At 39.7% G+C, this 26,023-nt stretch overlaps 1 protein-coding gene across 3 annotated transcripts in view; it reads right to left on the bottom strand.

Annotated features, from left to right (window-relative positions):
• unc5db (unc-5 netrin receptor Db) overlaps positions 1 to 26,023 on the bottom strand; it is a 174,843-nt gene that overhangs the window by 63,396 nt on the left and 85,424 nt on the right. For all 3 annotated transcript variants that reach the window (XM_049764214.2, XM_049764213.2, XM_049764215.2), the window contains exons 3-6: positions 10,765 to 10,908; positions 9,104 to 9,207; positions 1,530 to 1,710; positions 371 to 538 (exon numbers count right to left, since the gene is read on the bottom strand). In XM_049764214.2, the coding sequence (XP_049620171.1) occupies positions 371 to 538; positions 1,530 to 1,710; positions 9,104 to 9,207; positions 10,765 to 10,908 (597 nt within the window). The remainder of the gene's footprint in view (positions 1 to 370; positions 539 to 1,529; positions 1,711 to 9,103; positions 9,208 to 10,764; positions 10,909 to 26,023) is intronic.

Below are 26,023 nucleotides of genomic sequence, written 5' to 3'. Positions count from 1 at the left end.
GGAAACGTCATTCAGTTCAGCAGACACATGGATCTGCTCTGCATACAACTGAAATGTAATAGATTTGGAAATGTGACACTATTTCACAATATAGCCCAATTGATCATTCAAAATAGTTTTAAAGCTAAGTAGCAAAACAATTTATGTTCAGTCTGACCAGTACATCTGCACTCCTGCTAAAGAGTGACTACACTGAGGCAGTTTTCAATACACATTGAGTAGTTGTGGAGTCTGTTTCTGTAGTTTCCTGAACTAAAACAAAGTGTTGTCATAATCCTTGTCATGCTATACTAACTCTGCTCACAATATATGCACTTTTAACAAAGTTGTACTCCAATGCTGAAATACAATACGTGTGAACGCAACTAACTTGGACACGGGGAGTTGCATGATATCTTCTGCACAGACATGCCCTCGCAGAAAGATCCCCCGTTCAGCGGCGCTGGGTTCGTACAGGTCCGTGATCTCTTCTGCACACCTCGCCCACATGGCACGTTACAAGGAGACCACTCTGTCCAAAGCGACCAGCCGCCATTGACTGGGCAAAGTTCAAAAAAGAGGATAGATAGAACCAACACAGCAATCGCTATTATTTATGCAGACCTCCGGCATTGTATATGCTATCAAATAAACAGAGGATATTACTGGCGATGCAACCTCAAGAAGGCAACTGTGGTACAAAACAGCTAAAACAGTGTGCAGCCTTTATTGCTTGGGTTGAGTGTAGGGCTCTTTTTTCCTCATTTAATTCCTCACTGTGGAATTAAGATAAAGACAAAGAAGTGCAGAAAACAGCCATTACATGGACTTGCTATTTCTAAAGTCAACATTGATTCATGGTGGTTGACAGGTTGGAGCCAACCACTTAGTGCTGGGACTCAAGTAGTTACACTGCGGTCCTAAAGTGTGTGGAAGCCAAATGCTTAGAAGTGATCTTGAAAATAGTGAGCCCACATTTGCTTGAAGGGCTTCAAGCATGCAGGAATATTTGATATAACACGACATGAGATTAAGCCACAGGTTTCTAATTTCATTTCATACAGTAAAAATTGATTTTCAATATGAAGTAATACATTGGATTTTTGAACAATACAGTCGTTCATTTAGTACCAGCTCAGTGGCCTAGTAGTAGAGTGTCCGCCCTGAGACTGGAAGGTTGTAGGTTCAAACCCCGGCCGGGTCATGCCAAAGCCTATTGCCTCCTGAGACCCATTGCCTCCCTGCTTGGCACTTAGCATTAAGAGTTGGAATTGGGGGGTTAGATCACCAAATGATTCCTGAGCGTGGCACCGCTGTTGCTCCCAGGGGATGGATCAAAATCACATGGGGATGGGTTAAATGCAGAGGACAAATTTCACCACACCCAGATGTGTGTGTGACGATGATCATTGGGACTTTAACTTTAAAGGGGGTATATCACTCGTCACATGGGTCCTTAAATGAGTTGTGTTAAGGTGCAGTATTCCAATCAAATGTACTTAACTGTATGTGAAGTAACTGGCCAATAAAATTACTGAGTTACAACCTACCAAAGACTGTCACAGTGGCTGTAGTGCTCCGTCTCTTGGCCACAATGTTGCTTGCCATGCAGGTGTAGTTTCCCGAGTCAAAGAGACGAGCCTCATTTATGATGAGGTTGTGGTCAGCCCTGGTGTCGATGTTGTCGTCAGTTTGGGAACTGACCAGCTCTTCATTCTTCAGCCATTCCACCTGTAGAAAAGAAGTGATTAAAAATATTAATGTTAGCAACAGCAGCTGCAGAGCAAATGTTCTGCAGAGGTAAACACGGTGCAGGGATTTCATACAAGTGGGCCACCCGACTGTTGTTTTCATTGACCTAGTCCATTTCAGGTATTGTGTTTTGTAAAAATCTTTAAATATATAGAACAAATACAGCACAAATGCATTAAAAGTAAGTTATATTCTAAATCGTGTATCCCTTCAGATGTGAAAACCTGGGAAATGAAAGCAGAAATGCGCATCATCTGTCTTACATTCATCTTCCAAAGTCAAACACAAATGTATTTAGTCAACAGAGAAATTTGAGGAACTGGCCTTATCGTTCCAGTATGTTTAGAAGCTTGTATCTTGAAAAATAAGTAATAGCATAACAAAACAATATATGTAAAGAAGGCATTTTTTTATGGAAACAAACCCAAATAAAATGCTAGTCTTGTGGACATGTTTACATTAGGGCCAGCAACACATACATGTCGAGTTTGAAGAATCCATCCATCCATCCATCCATCCATTTTCTGAACCGCATAGTCCAGTTTGAAGAATATATTACATAAAAACCGCAATCAACTGTTGCATTTGGTTCATATTGCATTTTTTTTTACCATTTTATAAAGTAGAAATTGTACATTGTTAAACTGGTGTTTTTCTGGAATGTACAGTAATTGTAAGGAAAGGAATTACATCTTTTCCAAGTTCCAATGACTATTTTTTTCCCAGATTCAGATTTTTAAAGTTTATTTAACTCCAGGAATAATTACAAAACATTAACAACAAAGCTATGAATTAATCAACCAATAAATATGTACATACACAGCAAAAAATTATGTAAAATAAATGGGGGATTGGGCTACTAGAGGTCAGGGGAGAACAGCCTTGGGTTGCTATTTTGGTTCCAAGGATAAGTGTCACTTCCAAACTGAACTACAGACTGCAAATGAAACAAGTGGGTGTCTGTGAGACAGACAATGCACATGCACCCAAAATCAAGTATGCTATTTGGTTACCATTTCAGCAACAAATCCTAAATCAACCAAAGGGGGTTAGTAATTGTACCCTTGCTGAAAAACACATCATAGTCCAAAAAATGAAAAATGCAATTTGATCATGATGGTATAAGGAGTGCGCTTATACAGCGTTTTATTGACACCATACAGTGTGTTGTCCAACACACTTTGCTAAGCTTCATATTCACTTTTGTGAATACATATCTGAGTGTACCAAGACTGATGGATGAGATGCACAAAGGCGGCCACATCAGCCTACAGAAAGAGTTTTCTTTTCACCATACAATATCTTACTCTGATTCAGCATTTATTTTTACTCTAGGACAATTTGAGATGGGTTCAGGGTTGAACACACAACCTTTGTGTTGACAACTTCTCCACCACCTTAGCCTGTAGGGGAGCGAGTGTAGAATTTCTTTATTAGGTGCAGGAGTTTGGGTGGAATGCCATCTGCTTTCACAGTCTTGATATATTATTGTTGTTTTCCGTATTTCAAGTTATTATACTGTGATTGCATTAATGGTGCGCCTTATAGTCCGGTGCGCCTTATATATGGACAATGTTTTAAAAATGGGCCATTCATTGAAGGTGCGCCTTATAGTCCGGAAAATACGGTACCTTAAGGTCAACAAAGCATAACACTGTTGCTTCCCCTTGAGTTGGGTCAAAAATCCTGAAATGGAGAGTTCTTTTTCTTAGCATATGCGGGATAAGATTTGAAACGTCTTCCATACAAATGCAACATTACAAACATAATGAGCGGTCAGCTGTTTTTGACCCTGCATTTAACAGATAACTAGACAACCACAAATATTCAAGTCAATAAACATTCAAATATGGCACTGTGGGTGGCACGGTGAGCACTGGTTAGCACGTCCGCCTCACAGTTAGGAGGGTACGGGTTCGATTCCACCTCCGGCCCTCCCTGAGTGGAGTTTGCATGTGGGTTTTCTCCGGGCACTCCGGCTTCCTCCCACATGCTTAGTAGTGCGGATGGTTGTTTGTGTGCAACCATCTGTGTGCCCTGCGATTGGCTGGCAACTGGTTCAGGGTGTCCCCCGCCTACCGCCTGATGACTGCTGGGATAGGCTTCAGCACGCACATGGATATGGCACTGTAACCAGTTACCAGTGAGAATGCATGTTAGGAATTGCAATTGGGAATTGCTTCTTCTACCATATTAAAATAGCTGCATCGTCACATTTTTAAATTACATTCAGAGTCTATCATGACAGGCCGAGCTGATGGATACATAGAAAGTACGCGGACACACTTTAAATTATGTAGAAATGTAAATAGTAAGTGCCTGTGGGCATGCAAGCCCTGAGTAAATAGAAACAACACAGATGGCCAAGGGATAATGGATTGCAAAATGTATGGACAAGAAGAAAATAATAAACATCACAACAATGGTATCACATTCTGGTGGTCTCCCACACAAACCGTATTTTAGTCAGTTCTCCTTCTATAAACAGTTGTTTGTGAGACTTGCTTTTTCTTCAAGATATGGAAATGCTACTACATACAGTATATTTTTTTTCTATCAAAAATCTTGTTTTGGACAGCTATGAAAGCCTTTGCCCACAGTGTATATTGGCAGCAAACCTCATTGCCTTGCTAGTTGATGAGAAAATGAAGATAAAATGCATGCTGTGGCAGTGCCTAATTACTTTATGATTAAAGTCATCAGTCACGGAAGAGATATCGTCAGACATGGCATTCCACATTCATGTTCATTTCTATTGTATCTGTGTATTTCAGTTTGAAACATGAAATAAGCAATTACCAGTAAGTCCTTGCTGTGTTTTAGGCCACATTATTTGTTTGCTTTAAACAGCAGGTGGTTTGAGATATAAGACAGCCAAGGAAAAAGTGAGGAAAAAGAGTAACTGAGAGACAAAGAGGAAAGGGAGAGACAGATAGTGAGAGAAATAGAGACTCTAATGTCTAATTGGCTCATTTGTTTCAGTTTGAATATGGTCTTCAGTGTCAACCTTGACAACGGCATTTTGAGGAAGCGAGTACAACATCAAGGCAGCCAACCAGTGATTTCATTATCCAGACTGCGCCTGAAGGTGACTGCCCCCAGGCCATTCCCAGTGGCTAGGTCCCCCATCTCCCGAAAAGTGTGTGCATGTACACACACAGTTCATTCAGATGACATTTGCTGATGATTATTTGCTGTGAACAGAAATTAGAGAGAAATGTGAGTGACACTGTAGCCACCATTTAAATTTATGAAGGTGGTAATCAAGACCTTGCCACCTTGTGTTTTGTTTCTGCAAATCAAGTACCTAGCTATTTGATATCAAGGGGACACAGCTCAAACAATTAACTTCCGCTTCTACTATCATTAGAATAAATCTTTCCTGAGTCGTGCTGAGTCAACGGTAACAATTTAGCATGATTGCTTCCACTTTGGCAGAAGCTCTCAGCTCCCTATAGTTTATGTTAATTGCTGACTCAATTTCATGGATTGGACAAGGAAATGTCCATAATACCATGTGGGGAAGCAAACATGAGGAGGCAGAGTTAATCCGCTAGAAGGACTCTCCCTGACACCAATCAGCAAGATGTGTCTTGTCAGTTCACAACACAAATACCTGCAGATACTTGAAACTCTGAATACGTAGCTACTAAGTGTGCCCATATAAACACTAAACCAAATAGCTGCAGATAGAGCCCCAGGAACTATCTCTACTTTAGTAGCGCTATCCGAGTCTAGAGGTTAATCAAAAAAGATATGGAGGGAAACACAAAGTCTGTTTGTTCGTTTATAAATTCCAGTTCTCCTTCAGTTTGGGGTCATTATGTACTATAATGCTATTCCAATGTGTTTTACCAAAGCTAAATAAAAACATGAAGTTCACATCTGAGCAGGGAGGGTGTAAAGTCTTGACACACGTCATCTCTGTGCTAGAATAATTGAACTGACCAATGAGAAATACTAGCAGGCAAATAAGAGCAGGATTATGCAAGTGGAAATCTAAATGAGGTATTTTAATGGTAAATAAGGGATATTTGAATTGAAGAAATGGGGTCGAAATACAAAAAGTCCTGCCTAGCAACAAAAACAGATATGCTCAAACCTCATTGAATAAAGTACATAAGTAGACAAGCACATATTAAATCAATAAAAGAAACATTTTAAGCATATATAATTATACCTACATACCAAATCAATAAAGGAGACATAACTAGACATTTTTTATATGTGGTAATGACAAAGGTTTTTATAACTTTATGATCTTATATGTATTTTTGTGCACTTTGAAATAACACATGTTTTTTTTATATATTGCCTGAATAGTTTAAAGACCCTTAAGGAAATCTTTAATGCATGCCTGATGTTTTTTGATTAATGCTAGATGTGACATCATATGTTGCCTAATGCTAGACACCAGCTTTGGACTACTACTGAACATTCTGGACATAGGGAAATGTTTTGCCTAACAATGAAAAGATATGGTTGGAACCATGATTAAACTAAGAATGTGATGAAGTAAGTGAGTACATGTAGTGTCAAAAGAACAAACAAACAAATGCATGGTAAGTGGTGACTAAGAACTTTTCATAGCCAGGGAACATTAACAAATGGATGACACTCAAAAGTTCACATAATTCCGTACGAAATGACAAAATTGAAAGGATGATGAATGGACGGTGTGCGACAGTGGGTGAAGTGGATGTATGTGCAAGAATGGTTTACAGGAAGGACACTTGGAAATCAAATAGAGTTGCCAGAGGGAGAGCGGCAGGAAGAAAACAACCAAAAACCTGGCCAAAGATGATCGTCAAGGCTGAAAGATGGGATGGAAAACAACAGCCCCCACACACACCGAATCGCCCATAATCAGCACCCACCCCTACGGAACCAGCTCTCACCGAACTAGCACCCACTCCCATGGTATCAAACTCTCCTGTGAATTTGCCACACCCCCTGACTCATCACCCATCAAACTCGGCCCACACTGGCATGTGCTACTGAATATAAGCTGACCAAAGAACCTTGAACGTTGCCTTTTCTGAATGGACACATTCTGCTCTTGAGCAGGGTCGCACGGAAGGCCCAGCGCTGTATTGTATTTTTCCTGAACACAGAGCTTTCTTAATGAATATTGTAATTGACCTCAACCAACCTGTTTAAGTCTAAGTATTGTTTCAGTGTCTCAGCCTTTTCCTAAAACTGAAAAAAATAAAACGAGCACGCAGTGAGTAAATTAGATAACAGGTGATTGACTATGGCTTTTGCCGTGAGGCGCGGATAGCGCGCTTCCCAAATTGTGGACCAAATCCAACAGAATGGTAAATTGTTTGGGGGGATCATAACAATGTATTGGTAAAGCTAAAAAACAACAACATTAATCAGACAGCAGGGTCATTTGTTTGATTTTCCTTGGTGCCAGGGCTTAGAAAGTCTACCCGATTCATCTTGAATTACAGATTGTTGCTGAAAAAACAGGGTTCCCCTTTTTGGTTGTCCATTTCACACCTATTTTCACCAATACACCTCAAAGGAAACTCATTATACGTACATACAGGGTTCTAGTGTACGCCTTTCTCGAAACGTTAAAAGATCTGCCCTATTTTCAAGTCCCTTTCCTTCCTCTGTGTGTGTGTGTGTGTGTGGGTGGGGGGTTACCCGTAAACAAAATGACAACTGAGCCTACATAGAACAGTCATTTGTATAAGATATAATGGCAAAATTCAAAGTCATCTTATTTCAATAATCTCCACTGACCCACCAGTAAAACTACAGGCAGGTTTGGTCACACAAACTCCGGTCCTTGAGGGCCACTATCCTGCTTGATCATTTAAATCAGTTGTGATGGAGGAAAGAAACATCTAAAGCATGCAGGATGGCGGTCCTGGAGGACCAGAGATTGACACGTGTCCTATGAAAGCAGTCATATTTAGATGAATCCAAAAGTTTATAGTTTTAGTGGCTGAGCCAAGAAGCGTGACCCCTAATATTTTGTGTTTTTCTTTTTATTTGAAATGAACTCAAAAGTAATGTGCTTATCCTGACCTCCTTAACAATATTGACATAATTCACGAAAATAGCTCCTAGTTTCCTAATCCAAACATTTTATTTGTATTTTGTAGTATAGAAGTCACTCGTAGCAGCAATTTAAATTGATACTACCACACTCATCACCATCTAAATATTTTATGGAACCAGTTACGCTGAAATCAACCAGGCTAAGGATATTGGACTCTATATTATTCACTCCTCTCTCTTGTGGCTGGACTCATTTGTGCTGGAAAAGGACGTCATATGAGGCTGTGATTTTAGTCTATACTACTCCAATCTACTCCAATGGATTTTGTAGCACCATCCTCCATTTCTGTGTTAAATCATTTATTAAGTGCATGGCCCAGGACTAATCTCTTCCTGAAAACTATGCCAAGCACATATCATCGAGTCTTATGGTTACTGCACCAGGAATAAAGAATTTGAAACATTTGACATTTTCATTGACGAAGACCTGGTGGCCTTTTTTTCTCTAAGACATTTAAATGTGGTATTTGCCCCGAGTCAGACTCGAAGGATTATCTCGCTGTGAGCTTCGTTTGCTACCTTTCTCAGTGGGGGTACCATTTGAATTTACCGTAGGTGTTGAGCAAAATGCTAAAGTCCCTCATCAACACTCACACAAGTTACAGTACATGAATTAGCAGGTAAAACACGCACACATAGTACATAGATACATACATACATACATACATGCATGCATACATGCATGCATGCATGCATACATGCATGCATGCATGCATGCATGCATGCATGCATGCATACATACATACATGCATACATACATACATACATACATACATACATACATACATACATACATACATACATACATACATACATACATACATACATACATACATACATACATACATACCTCTCTCTTGGGAAGTGAAAATTCAGCCAAGAGAAATAGAGAAATCATACCCACATACTGTAAGAGGACCAAACCTGATCTTGAACAATTTCCCAAATCACACCTTAGTCAGTTCCAAAACCTACTCATTTATTTCTCACATTGAAATCTGGCGAGTGTCCTGGAATTTAAAACAATTTGGTTTAATGTTATCCTGTTACCTTTGCTGACTCAGTCACTGAGGAGAAAACATTATTTCCTTTAAAATGTTGGCAATCCTGGTATCAAACAAGTATATCAATCTCCTAAAGGTCATAGGAAGCGGAAAAGACGTGGCCATCGACTGATGGGTTTCTGAGTTTAATCTGGATGAATAACGTGAGACACTTGATTCACATCTGCTCTGCTCAGAGGGAGTATTTGGTTTTCGTCTTTCAGGAGAGAGGGAAAGAGGAGTGCCCGTCATACCTCTGCCACAGGCACTCCCTCTGGAGGCCGACAATGCAGAACGATCATCCCGTTGATTGGCACTTCCTTCCCCTGGGGATCCTGCTCAAAGTTTTTTCTCAGGTCTGTGTGAGGAGATAAGAGGCAACTGTCAGGTGTCAAGTGTGATGGTCATCTTTGCATCAATCCAGGACACCTCAAAATGGCTGCTCTAACCCTGCCCCCGTGTGCCATGACCTTCAAAATCCACTCTGTGGTCGAGAATAACATGGCCCTGTGCTGTGCTAGGCGATCTGTTTACAAGGTGGTTTAGCGGACACACTGGATAGCTCAAAAATATTGCTGTAGGCCAGTGGTTCTTAACCTGGGTTCGATCGAACCCTAGGGGTTCAGCGAGTCGGTCTCAGGGCTTTGGCAGAACCTCAACTGTGGCGGTCCGAACATACCTGATTTATTGTGTAAATCTGTGATGACGCATATCTGAAGTGGTCTCGCAAAGGCAACAGCAGAAGTCACATTGATTTGCTGGTATGTCATTTGTTGTGTGTTCATGCATTGTGTTGCTTTTATTCTTTGAACAAGGTGATGTTCATTGTGTGCACCAGTAAAAAACATCTATGTCTTGAATTTGATCCCGTGAAAGCACAGGAATTTTGCATACAACTCCTCTGTGAATGTGCATTTTCGTTTCGGCATTGCTTGTAAACACTTGGTGTAGAGTGGCTCGCCCACCCTACTTAATGCAAAGTGACTAGATTTGGGGAGAAGGGCGTTACTTATTTGCGAACGATACAGAGAAACCTGGAATTGAGTGAAATGGAGCAGAGTAGCAATTATATTGACAATGTATCATGCTTGAGGCAGTCGAACAAAAGTGCCGGACGATTTTGAAATTCCCCCCGGACATTTTTTTAGGTCTCAAGAGGACGTCAACCTAATTTCTATTCTATTCTATTCTATTCTATTCTATTCTATTCTATTCTATTCTATTCTATTCTATGCTATGCTATGCTATGCTATGCTATGCTATGCTATGCTATGCTATGCTATGCTATGATAATATGTTTTGTGGATTTGCTGGACAGAGTGTACTTGAATAAAATTACAATTTTCTGACAAAAAAGTACAAAATGAGGTCTTGTACTTAATATTGGTTTGTTGTTCAACAGTTTGGTGCAATCCTTGAATTCTCATTTTTATGCAAGAGAGCCCTTTAAATTGAAAAAATAGAAAAAAAAATACCTACAACCGAAGTATGTTATCTTGTTTGCTTCTAACCCTGTATTGTTGGGTTAGGATAGTGCATCTATTATACATGCATTGAAAACAAAATATTAAAAACTCAATATTCCAAGGCTATAGTTTCTGAAATATTTAATCTGCCACTGTATTCTGTATTGTCGTCTCAATTAAATGCATAACTAGCATGACATTTAGTTAATTTAATTTTCCTGATTTCACCCAAAAAGTTTTTCTTTAACCGATAAATTTTCCTTCAAAAATGAAAGGCCAATATTTATAAAAACCTTAAATTTACACAGAATAACTGTAGTTAGACTACTAGAAAAAGCCATACAAGTCATACATTCAGTGACTTGAGGAGGCTCAAGGTCAAGTCATGTGACTTGCCACCTCTGCTATGAAGTAATATTCAGCTGCAGTTGGACTGCTGAAATACTCACAGGCGATGCGGACTGTAGCCTTGCGACTTTTGGAGGTCCCCAAGTGACTCCATGCCACACAGAGACACCAGTAGTCCTCTGGGCCATGGAAATCCTCAACCTGCTGACGGGACACGTTTATCATCACCTCCCTCACCTTTAGCCCTATTAACAGAGGAGAATAGTATTTTAGTTTTACACCTTGTGTGAGGATGATTACACCTCAGACACCCATTTCTAGTTGCACATTCAAATAGTGTCAGTTTATAATCATGAAACGTGTGAAACGTGAAGTGGTGATTTTTATTTTTTATTTTTTTTTTAGTTACTCGGTAAATCGGGCAGTTCTGGAATGTGTTAATGAAAAAAGTAAAAATGACAGCAAAGCTTCCAACATCATATGTAGAGCAACTGTGTAAGCGAATGCAAGAATGTGATGCAACAAAAGAGTATCATTTTATGGGATGCTACCACATCATATAGCACAAAACTTATATTCTTAAATGCATTGCAATAGAGGAAGACGGGAAAAAACACTGGATTTAAACCCCCCCTCAGACAACTTAAAAAAATGTTGTTACCATGTCACAAATCTTAAAATCGCTTTAGGCACACATTTTAATCTGATCCATCGGCTTAAGGCAGATATGTGTTTTCATTACTCCTCAGACTATACCCTACAGGATCTCTAACGCTGTTGAATTAAAGGGAAGACATGTTGAATGCACTGGGACTTTTGTGGTGCCACTCTGATAAATAATGCTTTAATCTGACAAGCTCTTACTCCAGTCAAACAGCTACATATGGTGGGTGCAGTTTGACAAATAATAAAATATTGAGCAGATGTCAAAATGAATACTAATTAAACCCATCTGGATGGCAGAGGAGATCCATGTTGCTGTTTGCCGTAAAATTCAAATGGGAACTTTTCAAAGTGGTTCTGGGTGCAAATGCCATAGCTACAATGCTCAACAGACTTGTGAGATACTTTATATGATTTCGATATAACACTTATCCAATTTTTTATATCATTCATTCGTTTGTTCGTTCGTTCATTCGCCCGTTAATTAATTAATTCATTCATTAATTCATTCATTAATTCATTCATTCAGGTACCCAATACCTATGACCATTTCAACACATGAACTAGGTCCTTGAACGTATTAAATTTGTATGTAGTTGTTCGACTGTAAAACGATCCCTCCACGGCTTGTTTGAAGAGTTTATAGAACCTCAAATAAAATATTTTTTGTTCATTTTAGGGTACAAAATGGTCAACTGGTTTGCAGGTCCGCCTCACAGTTCAAAGATCTTGGATTCGAATCTGGGTTGCAGCATTCCTGTGTGGAGTTTGTATATTCTCACCATGCCTGCGTAGGTTTTCTGTGGGTCCTCTAGTTTCCTCCCACATTTCAAAAGCATGCACGGTAGGTAAATTGAGCACTCTAAATTTCACTCTGTGGTTTTGAGAACGACTGGTTGTTTGTCTGTGTGCCCTGCAATTGTCTGGCGACCAGTGCGGGGTGTCGCCCGCCTTCTGCCTGATGTCAGCTGCAATAGACTGGGATAGGCCCGTGACCCTTCTAAGGATAAAGCGGTTCGGATAATGGAGGAATAGTTCATTTCACAAGTCTTCAATGTATCAGGGCAAGTGCTACGAGGACTCTCTTGTAATTGAAGGAATTAAGGCCTAATTATTATTTTTCTTTTGCCAATTTATTTGCATATTAGAGAGCCTAAACAAAAGTGCGACAAACCTTGCCTGCACATCGGGAATGATAAAAAAAAAAAAAAAAAAAACCTCTGTAGCGCCCCTTACAGAGCTTTAATTGTCCAGGTATGTGTGACCTAGAGCTGTAAACAGGGAGACAGCACAGAAAAAGATAAGAAAAATTTAGCTTTTCAGATTTCCTTTGTCACTAAAGAGGAAGTGTCCAATAACTCCCCTGTAGATGCTCCAAAAATTCCAAACTGTATCGTCATGTTGTGAAGACATCTAAATGACACAAAACACTTTCCCACCTTGCCTCCAGTGCCACTCACACACTGATGTATGACTGGGTGTAAATGCTTGGTGGTGGGTGGCAGGGTCATAAGCACGCACTGGCTGCCATGCTTTTGTCAGCATGCCCGAGGCAGCTGCGCTACATAATGTAGTTTACCACCACCAGACTGAGAATATGCGAGCATATGAATAATGTATCCACTGTAAACCCTTTGAGTATCTTGAAAATCACCATAAAAATCTGATGCATGATTATTTTTATTACTAAGAACGTTGACCAGCTCAAACTGAAATCTGTCAGAAAAGCCTGAAAACACTGAGTTTATGTTAACGTTAAGTTAATGTTAATGTTAAGTTAATCTTAATGTTAAAATTTGTGGAACAGTGTAAAGACTCAGATCATCCTAGAACATGTACTTGGTTAGGTTTGCCAAAGGCTGTTGCCATGGTGACGCACAATTTGCCAAGAGAGCAATGGTGTTTTTGAGGGGCTCAACATGCACAAAAAACTCATGGAACTTCACACACACATCAGGCTTGGCAAGTCAATATTCTATTGTGTTATTGTTTGATTTCCAGTAAAAGGCTTAGTCGGGCCGTGGTACCTAACACCTTGATCTATGAAAATTTGGAAGGACAGCAAACAGCCCAAGGCTCTTAGTGCTAAACCAAACAGGAAGTCTGCTAATCTATTTTCTTGGCCTCATTTCTGTCTTTTTTATAGATTAATTAACTACTTCTACGAATTTTATTCGATTGTCTCCGACTTTGGTGTTTCATCTTAAATTTTTTTTTAAGTATGAGCATCTATGCAGAACTCAAGTAAGTGTTTTTTTATTTTGTTGAATGCTGTTGCCCCGGTAATGTGTTCGTTTTGATTGCCTAAACCTGTGAAAACATAAAACGTTATATAGATATCCGACAAACAATATGTGTACTATTTACTATTTTTACTCTAAACTTACAAATTCTTTGAAGGGGCAAAAGCCAACATGCTCTTTGATCGCAAAAATAGTAAACAAACCCTTCTATGTCATGTGAACAAGGCAGAATGATTGTATAATTAGCTCATGCCCAGCGCCGATCTTCGAGGGCCGTTGGCCTGTGTTTTCGATGTCACAGGATGCAAGGTGGAAAAAGGGGGAAACCATGACGCAGGGACGCAAGGCATGAATCTCGGATGTAAATAAAACCCGAAAATGTACCCCTCTCCCAAAGAATAAAATAAAGGAAAACAAGCATCCAAATAGCAATAGTAGCAATTAATCAACAAAGAAAGAAAGAAAGAAAGAAAGAAAGAAAGAAAGAAAGAAAGAAAGAAAGAAAGAAAGAAAGAAAGAATCCATCCATCCATCCATCCATCCATCCATCCATCCATCCATCCATCCATCCATCCATCCATCCATCCATCCATCCATCCATCCATCCATCCATCCATCCATCCATCCATCTTCTGTAAAGCTTGTCCCCACGGGGGTCGCTGTCGTGCTGAGCCTATCCCAGCACTCATCAGGTAGTAGGCGAGGGACAACCTGAACCGGTTGCCAGCCAATCGCAGGACGCACAGAGACGAATAACCATCCACACTCAGACTCACACCTAAGGGCAATTTGGAGTAATCAATCAGCCTACCAAGCATGTTTTTGGGATGTGGGAGGAAACCGGAGTGCCCGGAGAAAAGCCACATGGGCATGGGGAGAACATGCAAACTCCACACAGGGAGGGTTGGCGGAGGAATCGAGCCCACACCCTCCTAACTGTGAGGCGGACGTGCTAACCAGTGCGTCATCGTGCCACCCCCCCAGTAACACTAATAGATGTATTTATTTTCTGTCCATCTATTGATCTACAAATTGATATTTTTTTTCAAGGAAGACCATAACTTGACAAGTGTTCTATATGCATGACAATATCAGAGGGGATTAAATTCAAGACACATTCAATTCCGTAAAACAAGGAAAGTCTCTCCCCAAAATAGGATTTGATATGTTTCTTTATACATGTGCTACGATGCGATTAAAGGATGCAATGATTTTAACATGTAATGATTCCATTTAATTTAATTCAATGGGATTATGGTTTGATATGTTACAGCTGTTTAATAATGAGCAACATGTAAATACTCTCCCAAGCCCAAACTAATTGAATGAAAAAAAAAAAATCATCATGTCAAACTGATTTATAAATCAATTTATAAAAAGACCATTTAATGGAGCGTGATATGATTTAAGGATGCAACGATTTTGATTCAATTTGTGAAAACAGTTTTCTATTTGAAACGGTATTTGTTACAGCCCTGATAGTTACACAATTAATCTAATTTGAAAATGATATCCAATGCGTTTATTATTTTTAGATTAATTCGTACATCAATATGAAATGACTGAAATTAGATTAAAGGGTTCCAGTTCTGTAAGGTGTCTATGAGCTGTAAGACGTTTGACTGTGTACAACGGTGAGACAAAATATTGATTCTGAAAAATATGACACACTTATTGATACACTGACATCAGTTATTGATACTATCCGTGTCCGACATACAGTACCTGATATGAATCTGTATTCTCATTCATAGTCCATCAACATGCACAATGAAAACCTGTATTATTCCATTATATTTTTAACATTTGCGCTCTTCACAAATTGCTGCGCCATTCATTTTGTAAAAGCAAAGAGTCACATTATCATTAATAATGGAGCCCAATGTCGTTCCAATGTTTCACAAACCAAATGCTGGCAACCTTAGTTGATGAGCTAGCTTTTTTTTCTCTCATTGGACTGGCAAAAGGGACTTGCGCTAATTGTGTCTTGTTAGTGGTTGCAAAGTTGTTTGGCCCCCATGTGATGATAACTCCCACCGTGTCACCAGGCACTCAAAACCCAGGCTTGACCATGATAGTGTATGATTCAATAATTCACGCCATTAATTCTACGTGTATCTTTGCGAAAACAGAAGTTTTATTATTAGTGTCCTATCTCACTAGATTAAAAACGTGCTAACGTGGGGTCAGGTTATGTATCATAAACATTACAATCCTTCTGAGGATGCTCAGAAATATCAAAACACGTCATATATAAACTTTTCCAAAGAGATGTTATTGGTTTTATGGCACTGCAAAACTATAGAAATTCACTTTCATAACAATTTATCTCAATTTTATTAGTTATTTGAAATTATGTCAAGAACATCATCAAGTATATCAATTTTAGTAACAGTGTAAAGTGAGTGAACAGTGCTTTGGTAGCAAAAAATAAGCAAATCTTTAATGGGTGATAGTTTAAAGTTTAGGGACACAACTGGAAAGAAAATAAATCCCAGCAGTCTTTAAAATAAAATTTCACTTCTGGATGTTCTGCTACTAAATGTGTGTAGATAATGATTGTTAACAAAGGAGCTTGTTATAGCACCCGTTGTTAATGTGCCACTTATCTATTGTCTTCGTGCAGCAGGCTTGAAATATCAGTCGGACCCTAAAGGCACAAATTAATTTAAGGATCTTTGCCCTTGTCATCATTTTTTCATTACTGTCCTGGATTTGTGCTAGATCAGCAGGTTACAGTTTGATTAAAGGCTTGATGCCACATGCAAACTAGATCATTCAAGAATTTCTGCATATTTATGTCAGATTTTTTCTAACGCGAACTTTGTCCATGGCTATCATCAGGTGCCTGTGCGGGCTGAGGACCCTTTATCGAGTTTTTGGAATTCCTGCGCATGCCTTTTGGACTGAAGTGGCGGCACAGGCTTTTCACAGGTTGATGGACTGACTCTGTGTTGCGTGACCTCGACTTTGTGTATATCGCTACAACATTCTAGTGGCCAGTCCTTCAGCAGAGGAAACTCTGTCGCACTTAACACAGGTTTTCAAGCGTCAAGATTCACACTGCCTGATTTTTCACCCGATGAAATGTCAGTTTGGTCTGTCTGTGATCGATTCACAATTGGCAACCGCATTTCAGCCCAGGGCGAGTTCCCTTTCAAAGTGCAGGCAGTGATGGATTTGCACGCAACTGCCAATGAACAAAAAATAATTTCCTGATAATGTTAAGGGATACACGTTATGCATTTAAATCACAATTTAAATCAGTTCCAAGATGGTTTATTAAAAATTCTCTGGCATAATTTTTTTGCCAATAATTCTGAAGAATAGGAACTTTAGAACATTTGACATCCCATCTTATGCTTCGGTATACCTAGCCATGTTTGTGGTTTTGGTCTTGCATTCCATCCATCCATCCATCCATCCATCCATCCATCCATCCATCCATCCATCCATCCATCCATCCATCCATCCATCCATCCATCCATCCATCCATTTCCTATACCATTGTCCCTACGGGGGTCGCGGACGTGCTGGAGCCTATCCCAGCAGTCATCGGGCAGTAGGCGGAGGACACTCTGAACCGGTTCCCAGCCAATCGCAGGGCACACGGAGACAAACAACCATTCACACTCGCTCTCACACCTAAGGGCAATTTGGAGTGCTCAATTGGCCTACCAAGCATGTTTTTGGGATGTAGGAGGAAACCAGCGTGCACGGAGAAAACCCATGTGGGCACGGGGAGAACATCCAAACTCTACACAGGGAGGACCCAAGGTGGAATCAAACTTCCTAACTGTGAGGCCGACGTGCTAACCAATGCACCACTGTGCCGCCCTGGTCTTGAATTGGAAACCTTTATTATAAGGGTTTATCCCTTGAGATGAGTCATCTTATTTTAGAGAGGATCCAACATAAACATAATAGAGAGAAATAAAAATCAAATGCTCTTCCATTAGATGTAAGAAGGTACATTCATTCTGTTTATCCACCTGTTGCCATTCATTCACTAGAGTAAGTCATGCATCCTGTTGGCTATATCAATTTTCTGTTTCGATAAACAGGCCCATATTGTGTACAGAGGAAGTCAATTTAGTAAAGTAAATTAAGACAAAATCATAATTATTTCATTAGTCATTCATTTTGTGACTTCATTGTTTGGTGGTGTGCTGTGGGATTTAATAAGTAACATGAGCAAACATATTTGCCTGAATAGCGTGAAAGCACAAAATGATGTGACACAAACGGCACAAGTAATTAATCTCACCTTTTGGCATTCCACACAACAAAATACGTAAGGCACTAGAGGGTAATTGTAACAGCAAAAGCTGACTGCATGAGCTGTTAGTAGCTCTATCGGGAAAGAAGCAAAACAAAACATTGACTATTTTCGATTTTGACTCTGGAGAAACAAAAAATTAAAACAGATGGTAAAATCACAACCAATGAATCAAACATAATGGCAACAAACACAAAAACATAATGGAATATCCAACATGGGCATCACTACATTTGAATATATGTTAGCATATCAATTTTCAGAATTAATAGTACTTTTAAAAAATATATAATTAAAGTGTTTGATTCACCCGTATTGTGTGACCACCCGGGAAGATGTGGTACCTACAACGGTACTGCACATTATGGATGCAAAGACAGAGTACAAGCATGATGACTTTATAAAGCAAGCAATACTAAGATAATTTCATTCAAACAATGTCGCTGAATGTGCTTCGAGTGGTGTTTTTTGACGAACAAAAGAACATGTTCTTTTTCAGTTCCGTAGTCAAGTCATTCCATTTTTATTGTATTCGTCTTTAAACGTATTCATGTTATGAGTGGAATCATACTTACAAAAGTATCAAGTTGGCAATTACTGAGCAGACTAACAACACTTTATAAGTAAAGGTAGACTCATGTTTGCAATATTTCTTCAATCAGTGCTGGCAGCAGCTGAATGTACTTTTTCTTTCCCCACAAGGTAGAGGGTAGTTGAGCGCTCTATTTTTGGAGGAGTTTGCTGCCTTCATAGTACCATAATTTTCGGACTATAAGTAGCGTTTTTTTTCCATAGTTTGGGTGGGGGGGGGGGGGGGGGGGGCGACTTATACTCAGGAGCGACTTATATGTGAATTTTTTCGCAAATTTTCAAAATTCAAAAATCCGTGATGTAGTCAAACCACGATAAACGAACCGTGATGTAGCAAGGGATTACTCATTTGACCTGCAAGTGACGTCAGCAGTGCGGCAGTTGTTTATATAAGCACAAAGGATTCTATCACGGGATGACGAAGATGACGAAGGGCCCCACGTTTGAAGGATTTAATGATTTGGAGTGACACAAGGTTTGAAAAACGTATTTATGTTATAGTTATTTGATATATTTTTTTTCGTGCAGCAACTTGTATATGTTTTTATCGTTACAGTTCAGTAGTTGTTGGCTCGTTGAACTCTTATTTTGTTAAATAAATAGCCGTTTACCAAACCCACATGTTTCCTGGTACTTTGTTAACGCTACAATATAGTTGTATACTAGATCTGTGCAGTGCGCACGCGGCGTTGTTGACATAAAGGACGAGGAATTTGATCGATGGATTTAATGATTAGGAGTGACACAGATGGTTTGATAATATTGTTGTTATATGATAGTTATTTGAAATATACTTTATATATCGTTATATGGGTCTGTGGAATAATTAGAAATGCAACTTACGAGTCCGACGTCAGCGGCGCATATGTGGCGCATACGCGGCATTGTTTACATAAAGGACGATCGATGGATTTAAAGAATTGGAGTGACACAGATGGTTTGATAAACGTGTTATTTATGTAATACTTGTTTGAATAACTCTGAATGTTACTCAGGCCCGTTCTCAGCTCCTCGTTTGTGTATATGTCACGTTAGCATACCGTATTGTTTAGCCTGTTGTTGCTGGTTCATGTCTGTTCTTGGTGTTGGATTTTGACAAATAAATTTGCCCCAAAAGTGCGACTTATACTCCGGTGCGACTTACATATGTTTTTTTTCACTGTATTGTGCATTTTATGGCTGGTGCGACTTATACTCCGGTGCGATTTATAGTCCGAAAATTACTGTAATTGAATTCTGCAATGTTGCCTTGATCCCAACAGCACTTCATCAAATGAATATTAATGGATAACATTAGTGGATCCTAAAAGTTTGCAATCGTATTTAAATTAATCAGAAGTCAATCGCAGCATTGGGAATAACAGCATTACTAAAGCAGTTAATTATTAGTTAATTATGCGTTTAAACCAAACAACGCCATTTCTGTTACAGTGAATTGTGGCGCCTTACAGTGAACTTAGTTGTGTTGTTGAATATATTATGGAGATGATTGACATAGATTGTTAGTTATTGTTGACAATAAGTAATTACCTGTGATTTTGAGCATACTTACTTTGTAAGTTTACAACACTGGGCATGTGTTGTAAGTAGCAAAATACCAGTCGCACATGGCAACACTGCATTGGTTTTTCAATGAGTTGACATTTGGACAGGTAGGCCTATACAAAGAGAAATATGGGGCCCTATTTTCATGCCCTGCGCCTGTCGACTGCAAAGTGCCTTTTCACTGTGCGTGAGTGGCGTTTTCTGTCTTTAAGCAAGAACAAGGGTATTTGCGCCGTTGAGGGGGTGAACACAGCCAGCTTCTTTCCCAACCGATGCAAGTGGCTCCCCTCAGTCCCATTAAAGCACAGGAGATGCACATAGTCTACATTGTGGAAGTGCTTGCTAGGGTCCATGCAAGAGAAAGGCACGTGCAAAGTACATTTAAGAGTAATTGCAAGGTCTCCACTTGCAGATAATTTAAATTGGCGGTTGTGAAACTGGCACCACCTTTCACCCCTAATTGTGCATCTTTGTGTGATGAAGCTTGCCTCCACATTTCCAGAGAATCAGAACTATAGCATCAGGAGAGGTTGTAAAACTGAGATTGCAAAGATCTGAATATTTAAAAAAGAGAGAGAGGGAGAAAAAAAGAGATGCTAAATAGGGAATAGGTACAGGCCCAGCGAGCATCCTCTCTCACTCTGAGGAACAAAATGCTCAACACACCAAAGAGAGTCAGAAAATAGCAGTTCAGGATTGCAACAAGGAGAACCAAGGAGACTCTTGAGTACTTATAAGATACCAGCACGTGATGGAAGTCCATTACTTAGAGGCCTGCCAAACGATTATCTGCACACACCCTACTTGATGTAAACAAAGAGCTCATTGCTTATTTACCAATGACGACAAACAAAGGGCACTGCACACACTGCAACACAGGATGTACAGTACAATCTGGAGGTACCGAGCTCCCTGTTCGAGTTGCAAACAAAATCTTCGTAGAAAAATCATCTCTATTCATTTTTTTCTTCACTATTTTGGATTGTATTTGTATATCAATTGTGTTGGCATGGACTAGCCGATGTTGTGTTTCTTCGTCCTATGTAACCATGATTGGCAACGTACATAATTGGCAACGTACATAATGCACAGCTGTATAATGAAAACAAGCGGTATCACTCCAAGGAATAATGGCGAAAACCATTGCAATATTTTGCAAAATATGCACTTCAATTGCAATTTGTGTCGCAAAGCGTTTTTCTATTATTTGTCATATCACTGTGTGGGGAATTGGCAATTTAGTGCTCCCTTCAGCTGCAGGGCCGGGCTAACTAGCCTGAGACTAGTGAGGAGTTTCCCGGTTAATTTAGCAAGTCAGTGAGCAATTGGCTAAGGCAGCATTATGGTAGCCAATCAGAGCCAGTGTTTTTACACGTGTGTCAAAGCGCATTAGTTTGTAGTCACACACAACAAAAAATGAGAAGAGGCAGAAATGGTGAGTTGAAGCTAGCCAATGAAAAGTCAGCATTTTCAAGGTGGCGAGGTAAACATTTCAAATTTATTGAGGTTATAGGCAAAAACGTGCATGTAATGCGTTGTGTGTTTTTTAACTGTAACTCAAATAGTTACTTTACCACTTTAACTAATTACTTTTATTATAGCGTAATTCAGTTACCAACTTAGTTACGTTTTTGAAAAAGTAGTGAGTAACTAAATACAACACATGGATTGTCAATCGGTGCTCCGCTGCCTTCTAGTGGTCCATGAAGGTACTGCAGGTGGTCCGCAAAATTGGAAATGGAAAATAATTGTAACATTTAGTAAAATGTATTTGCTATTTAGACTTTACTTTCCAGCTAATTTTGAGAACAATCAACTGACTTCTTCTGTGTCTTCCTGGAGATGTTTTCATCAAGTGTCGTAAATTTGAACAGGATCCCCCCTCCCCAAGTAAAGATACAGGGGATACTAATTCTATCAGCAGCCCTATTACACTAACGCCTTAGTCAACCCGTGAGAATAAGTACCCCCTCCCATTTTCAGATTCCTAGCCATCAACATTTTCCAGCCAGCGGTGATTCCTAGTCAACCAAATACTCTTTCACAGCTTGGCTCAGTTATAGAGTGATATATTTCAAACTGGATGGTGGTGAGTTCAATCCTCAAGTCAATTTAGACTAGATTTATTTTCCAGCTAATTTTGTGAATCATTTTTTACCCAAGGCGGCTCGGTGGCGCACTGGGTAGCACGTCTGCCTCACAGTTAGGAGGGTGCGGGTTCGATTCCACCTCCAGCCCTCCCTGTGTGGAGTTTGCATGTTCTCCCCGGGCCCGCGTGGGTTTTCTCCGGGCACTCCGGTTTCCTCCCACATTCCAAAAAACATGCTTGGTAGGCCGATTGAAGACTCCAAATTGTCCCTAGGTGTGAGTGTGAGTGCGATTGGTTGTCTGTCTCTGTGTGCCCTGCGATTGGCTGGCAACCAGTTCAGGGTGTCCCCCGCCTACTGCCCGATGACGGCTGGGATAGGCTCCAGCACGCCCGCGACCCCCGTGGGGACTAAGCGGTTCAGAAAATGGATGGATGGATGGATTTTTTACCCATCCAGATTATGTCAAATGTAGCTGAGATTCCCAAATTAAACATACAGATGCAAATAAATAGCCTGTATAGGTCTATCCTCCTTCGGTGCAAAATAAAATAACATTCTGCCAAAGCGGTGGTCCCCAAGTTGCTTCTTGGTTATAATGGTGGTCCCTTGGACATAACCAGTTGAAAACGCCTGATATAACATATATAATATAACCAATTACATTTTCAAAGTAACGTTCCGAACACCATAAATGAAGGGCTAATAATAATTGTCTTTACATTTGATGGCATTCTGTCAAGGTTAGTTTTCTGCTTTCCCTTATGCTTGCTTTGCTTATAGGCTACAATTTATAATTTGGTCTTAACTCGACAAACATGAGGTATAATTTTAAGATCATAAGATTGTGCTTTGCAACAAGACTGTTACAAGTTCAGTTATTAGGCCTACTTATTTCCCATGGGGTAACATTGGCCCCTAATTATCTAACGGAATGTTCATATCTGAAGCTAGTTTCATAGACTACTACTACTAATCCTCAGTTCTGTAACCAGAGACAGTCCAACTCCACATCATGTCTCCTTGAAGAAAATATTAAATTGTGCTTTTTAAATGCAAAGAATAGAACTTTACACATTCATGATGAGAAACAACTGCATTTAGAAAGCAGTGAGATGTTAAATATCCTCAAGTTTGGGTCATTCTTTGCGGTATTTTCAATCACAATCACCTCTGTTGGATAGCAAGTAAATCCTCTTGATCCCCTATACCTGAAACATTTCTTTCCTAAAGACAAAGATTCCCTCCCAAAATATTCCCAAGTTCTGTACGAGAAAAATAATGCCACGATAGAGCTGGGAATGCTCTGGCATTAAAACTGACTTCTTAATCTAGAGTTTTTTTCTCCATTATGAAAATAAAATGAAATGCAACAAACCAACAGTTTTACAGTCTACTTTCTCAGCCCTGGCAGCAAATCTGTGGTCAGGCTAAATAAAATAATATTAGGAACCAAGATACATTATCAACACTTCATTCCTCAAGAAATGTACTGTAGAGGTAAGGGGGAGTGTGTGAGGTGTATTGTCAGGGGCACATTCGGTTAACAACCCTATTAACTGGCTCGCAAAGCAACCCTAGAGCAATGATAACATCAATTCTGGCTTTAAAGGCCATTACGTATCAGCCAGAGATATACAGTATGTGCCCTGACGGAAAAGTGAGTTGAAAAGTGGTGGCAGCAAAGTCACTAAAAGGGTGCTAAAGTGTCACCACTCGTTTGTCAAATCGAACCATCTATCCTTAAGCTTGAGAATACAAATAAATGGACAGGGAATGTTTATCTGCCTTGATCGAGTCTCCATAATATGTACACACGCACGCACACACACTCAATATTTCTACACGTGTACTACAGAAATTTTGCATGCACAACATATCCACATATAAACATGCTTACAATCTGATATGGTGCTCCTTCAATACTCACAAAGGCTCAATATGTATAAATACATTCATGCAATCTCACTCCAAACTATACCAACACATTCCATTCATGCCAGACGGCAGGACATAATGCGAATTAATTCTTCACATCAACATGTGCCCCATGTGACAATATGTACACTCTTTAAATACACTCCCCCATACCAGCAGCTCGCCCGCTGATCTGGGCTATGCTGCAGTGTACGAAAGCGAACACTGAGTCTGTCTGCTGTTCACAGATGATAACATTCACACTCCGCAGATGCTGTAAAGAAAGGTCAGGGTTTTTTGCCGGCCTTTCTCTTTCCTTCTGCTCCATGGGTTACCAGTGAACAATAATATTCTGCACAGAAAGATGTTTGTGTGCTCCAAGTGTTAAATAGCTACATTACTCAAAGGAAGGCTTAACTGCCTCAATTAAAGTCACATAAAGGAGAACGTTAGAGTCCTAATGGCATGGCAGAGTCTTCTCTTTTAGAACAAACAAGGATAAAGAGTTTCCCCCTGATAGAGCCAGGCGGATGCTGATTTCTTCACACTCCCAAGTTGGAAGCAGTCATAACAATTAGTGAAAGTGCCAAGAAAGGTGTCACTGATGAATGACAGCTGAGTGGAAGGGGCCCAGCGAAGATCCAGCACATTGGGGATCAGTCAGCTTTCCCATTTGGTGTCCCGCTGAGAGTCTCTCGTCAGTGAGACGAGTGATTTGAAGACAAGCATGCAAGGAAGCACATGAAATTACAAGAAATAGGATGGGATTTACTATATATATATATATATATATATATATATATATATATATATATATATATATATATATATATACACACACACACACACACACACACACACACACACACACACACACACACACACACACACACACACACACCGTATTTTCCGGACAATAAATCGCTCCGGAGTATAAGTCGCACCAGCCGTAAAATGCCCCAAAAAGTGAAAAAAAAAACATATATAAGTCGCCCCGGAGTATAAGTCGCATTTTGGGGGGCAATTTATTCGACAAAATCCCACACCAAAAACAGTCATGAACGAGCAACAACAGGCTAAACGATAGCAACAACAGGCTAAACGATAGGCATGCTAACGTGACAAACACAAACAAAGAGCTGAGAACAGGCCTGACTTAACATATAGAGTGATTAAGGACAACTATTACATGAATAACATGTTTATAAAACCATCGGTGTCACTCCAATTCATTAAATCCATCGATCGTTCGATACGATAGCAACAGGCTAAACAATAGGTGTGCTAACGTGACAAACACAAACGAGGAGCTGAGAACGGGCCTGACGTAACATATAGAGTGATTTAGGACAACTATTACATAAATAACATGTTTATAAAACCATCGGTGTCACTCCAATTCATTAAATCCATCGATCGTTCGATACGATAGCAACAGGCTAAACAATAGGTGTGCTAACGTGACAAACACAAACGAGGAGCTGAGAACGGGCCTGACGTAACATATAGAGTGATTTAGGACAACTATTACATAAATAACATGTTTATAAAACCATCGGTGTCACTCCAATTCATTAAATCCATCGATCGTTCGATACGATAGCAACAGGCTAAACGATAAGCATGCTAACGTGACAAACACAAACGAAGAGCTGAGAATGGGCCTGACGTAACATATAGAGTTATTAAAGAAAACGATTACATGAATAACACGTTTATAAAATCATCGATGTCACTCCAATTCATTAAATCCATCGATCGTTCGATACGATAGCAACAGGCTAAACGATAGGCATGCTAACGTGACAAACACAAACGAAGAGCTGAGAATGGGCCTGACGTAACATATAGAGTTATTAAAGAAAACGATTACATGAATAACACGTTTATAAAATCATCGATGTCACTCCAATTCATTAAATCCATCGATCGTTCTTTGTCAACAATGGGTGTGCGCAGCTGACGGCGCTTGCAGTTCAAAATATTCCACAGACTCATATAACGATAGATAAACTATATTTCAAATAACTATAAT

This window comes from Syngnathus scovelli, chromosome 3 (assembly GCF_024217435.2).
Source record: "Syngnathus scovelli strain Florida chromosome 3, RoL_Ssco_1.2, whole genome shotgun sequence".
NCBI lineage: Eukaryota > Metazoa > Chordata > Actinopteri > Syngnathiformes > Syngnathidae > Syngnathus > Syngnathus scovelli.
Note: the sequence above shows the minus strand (reverse complement) of the source record. Positions and strands in the feature narration are given on the sequence as shown.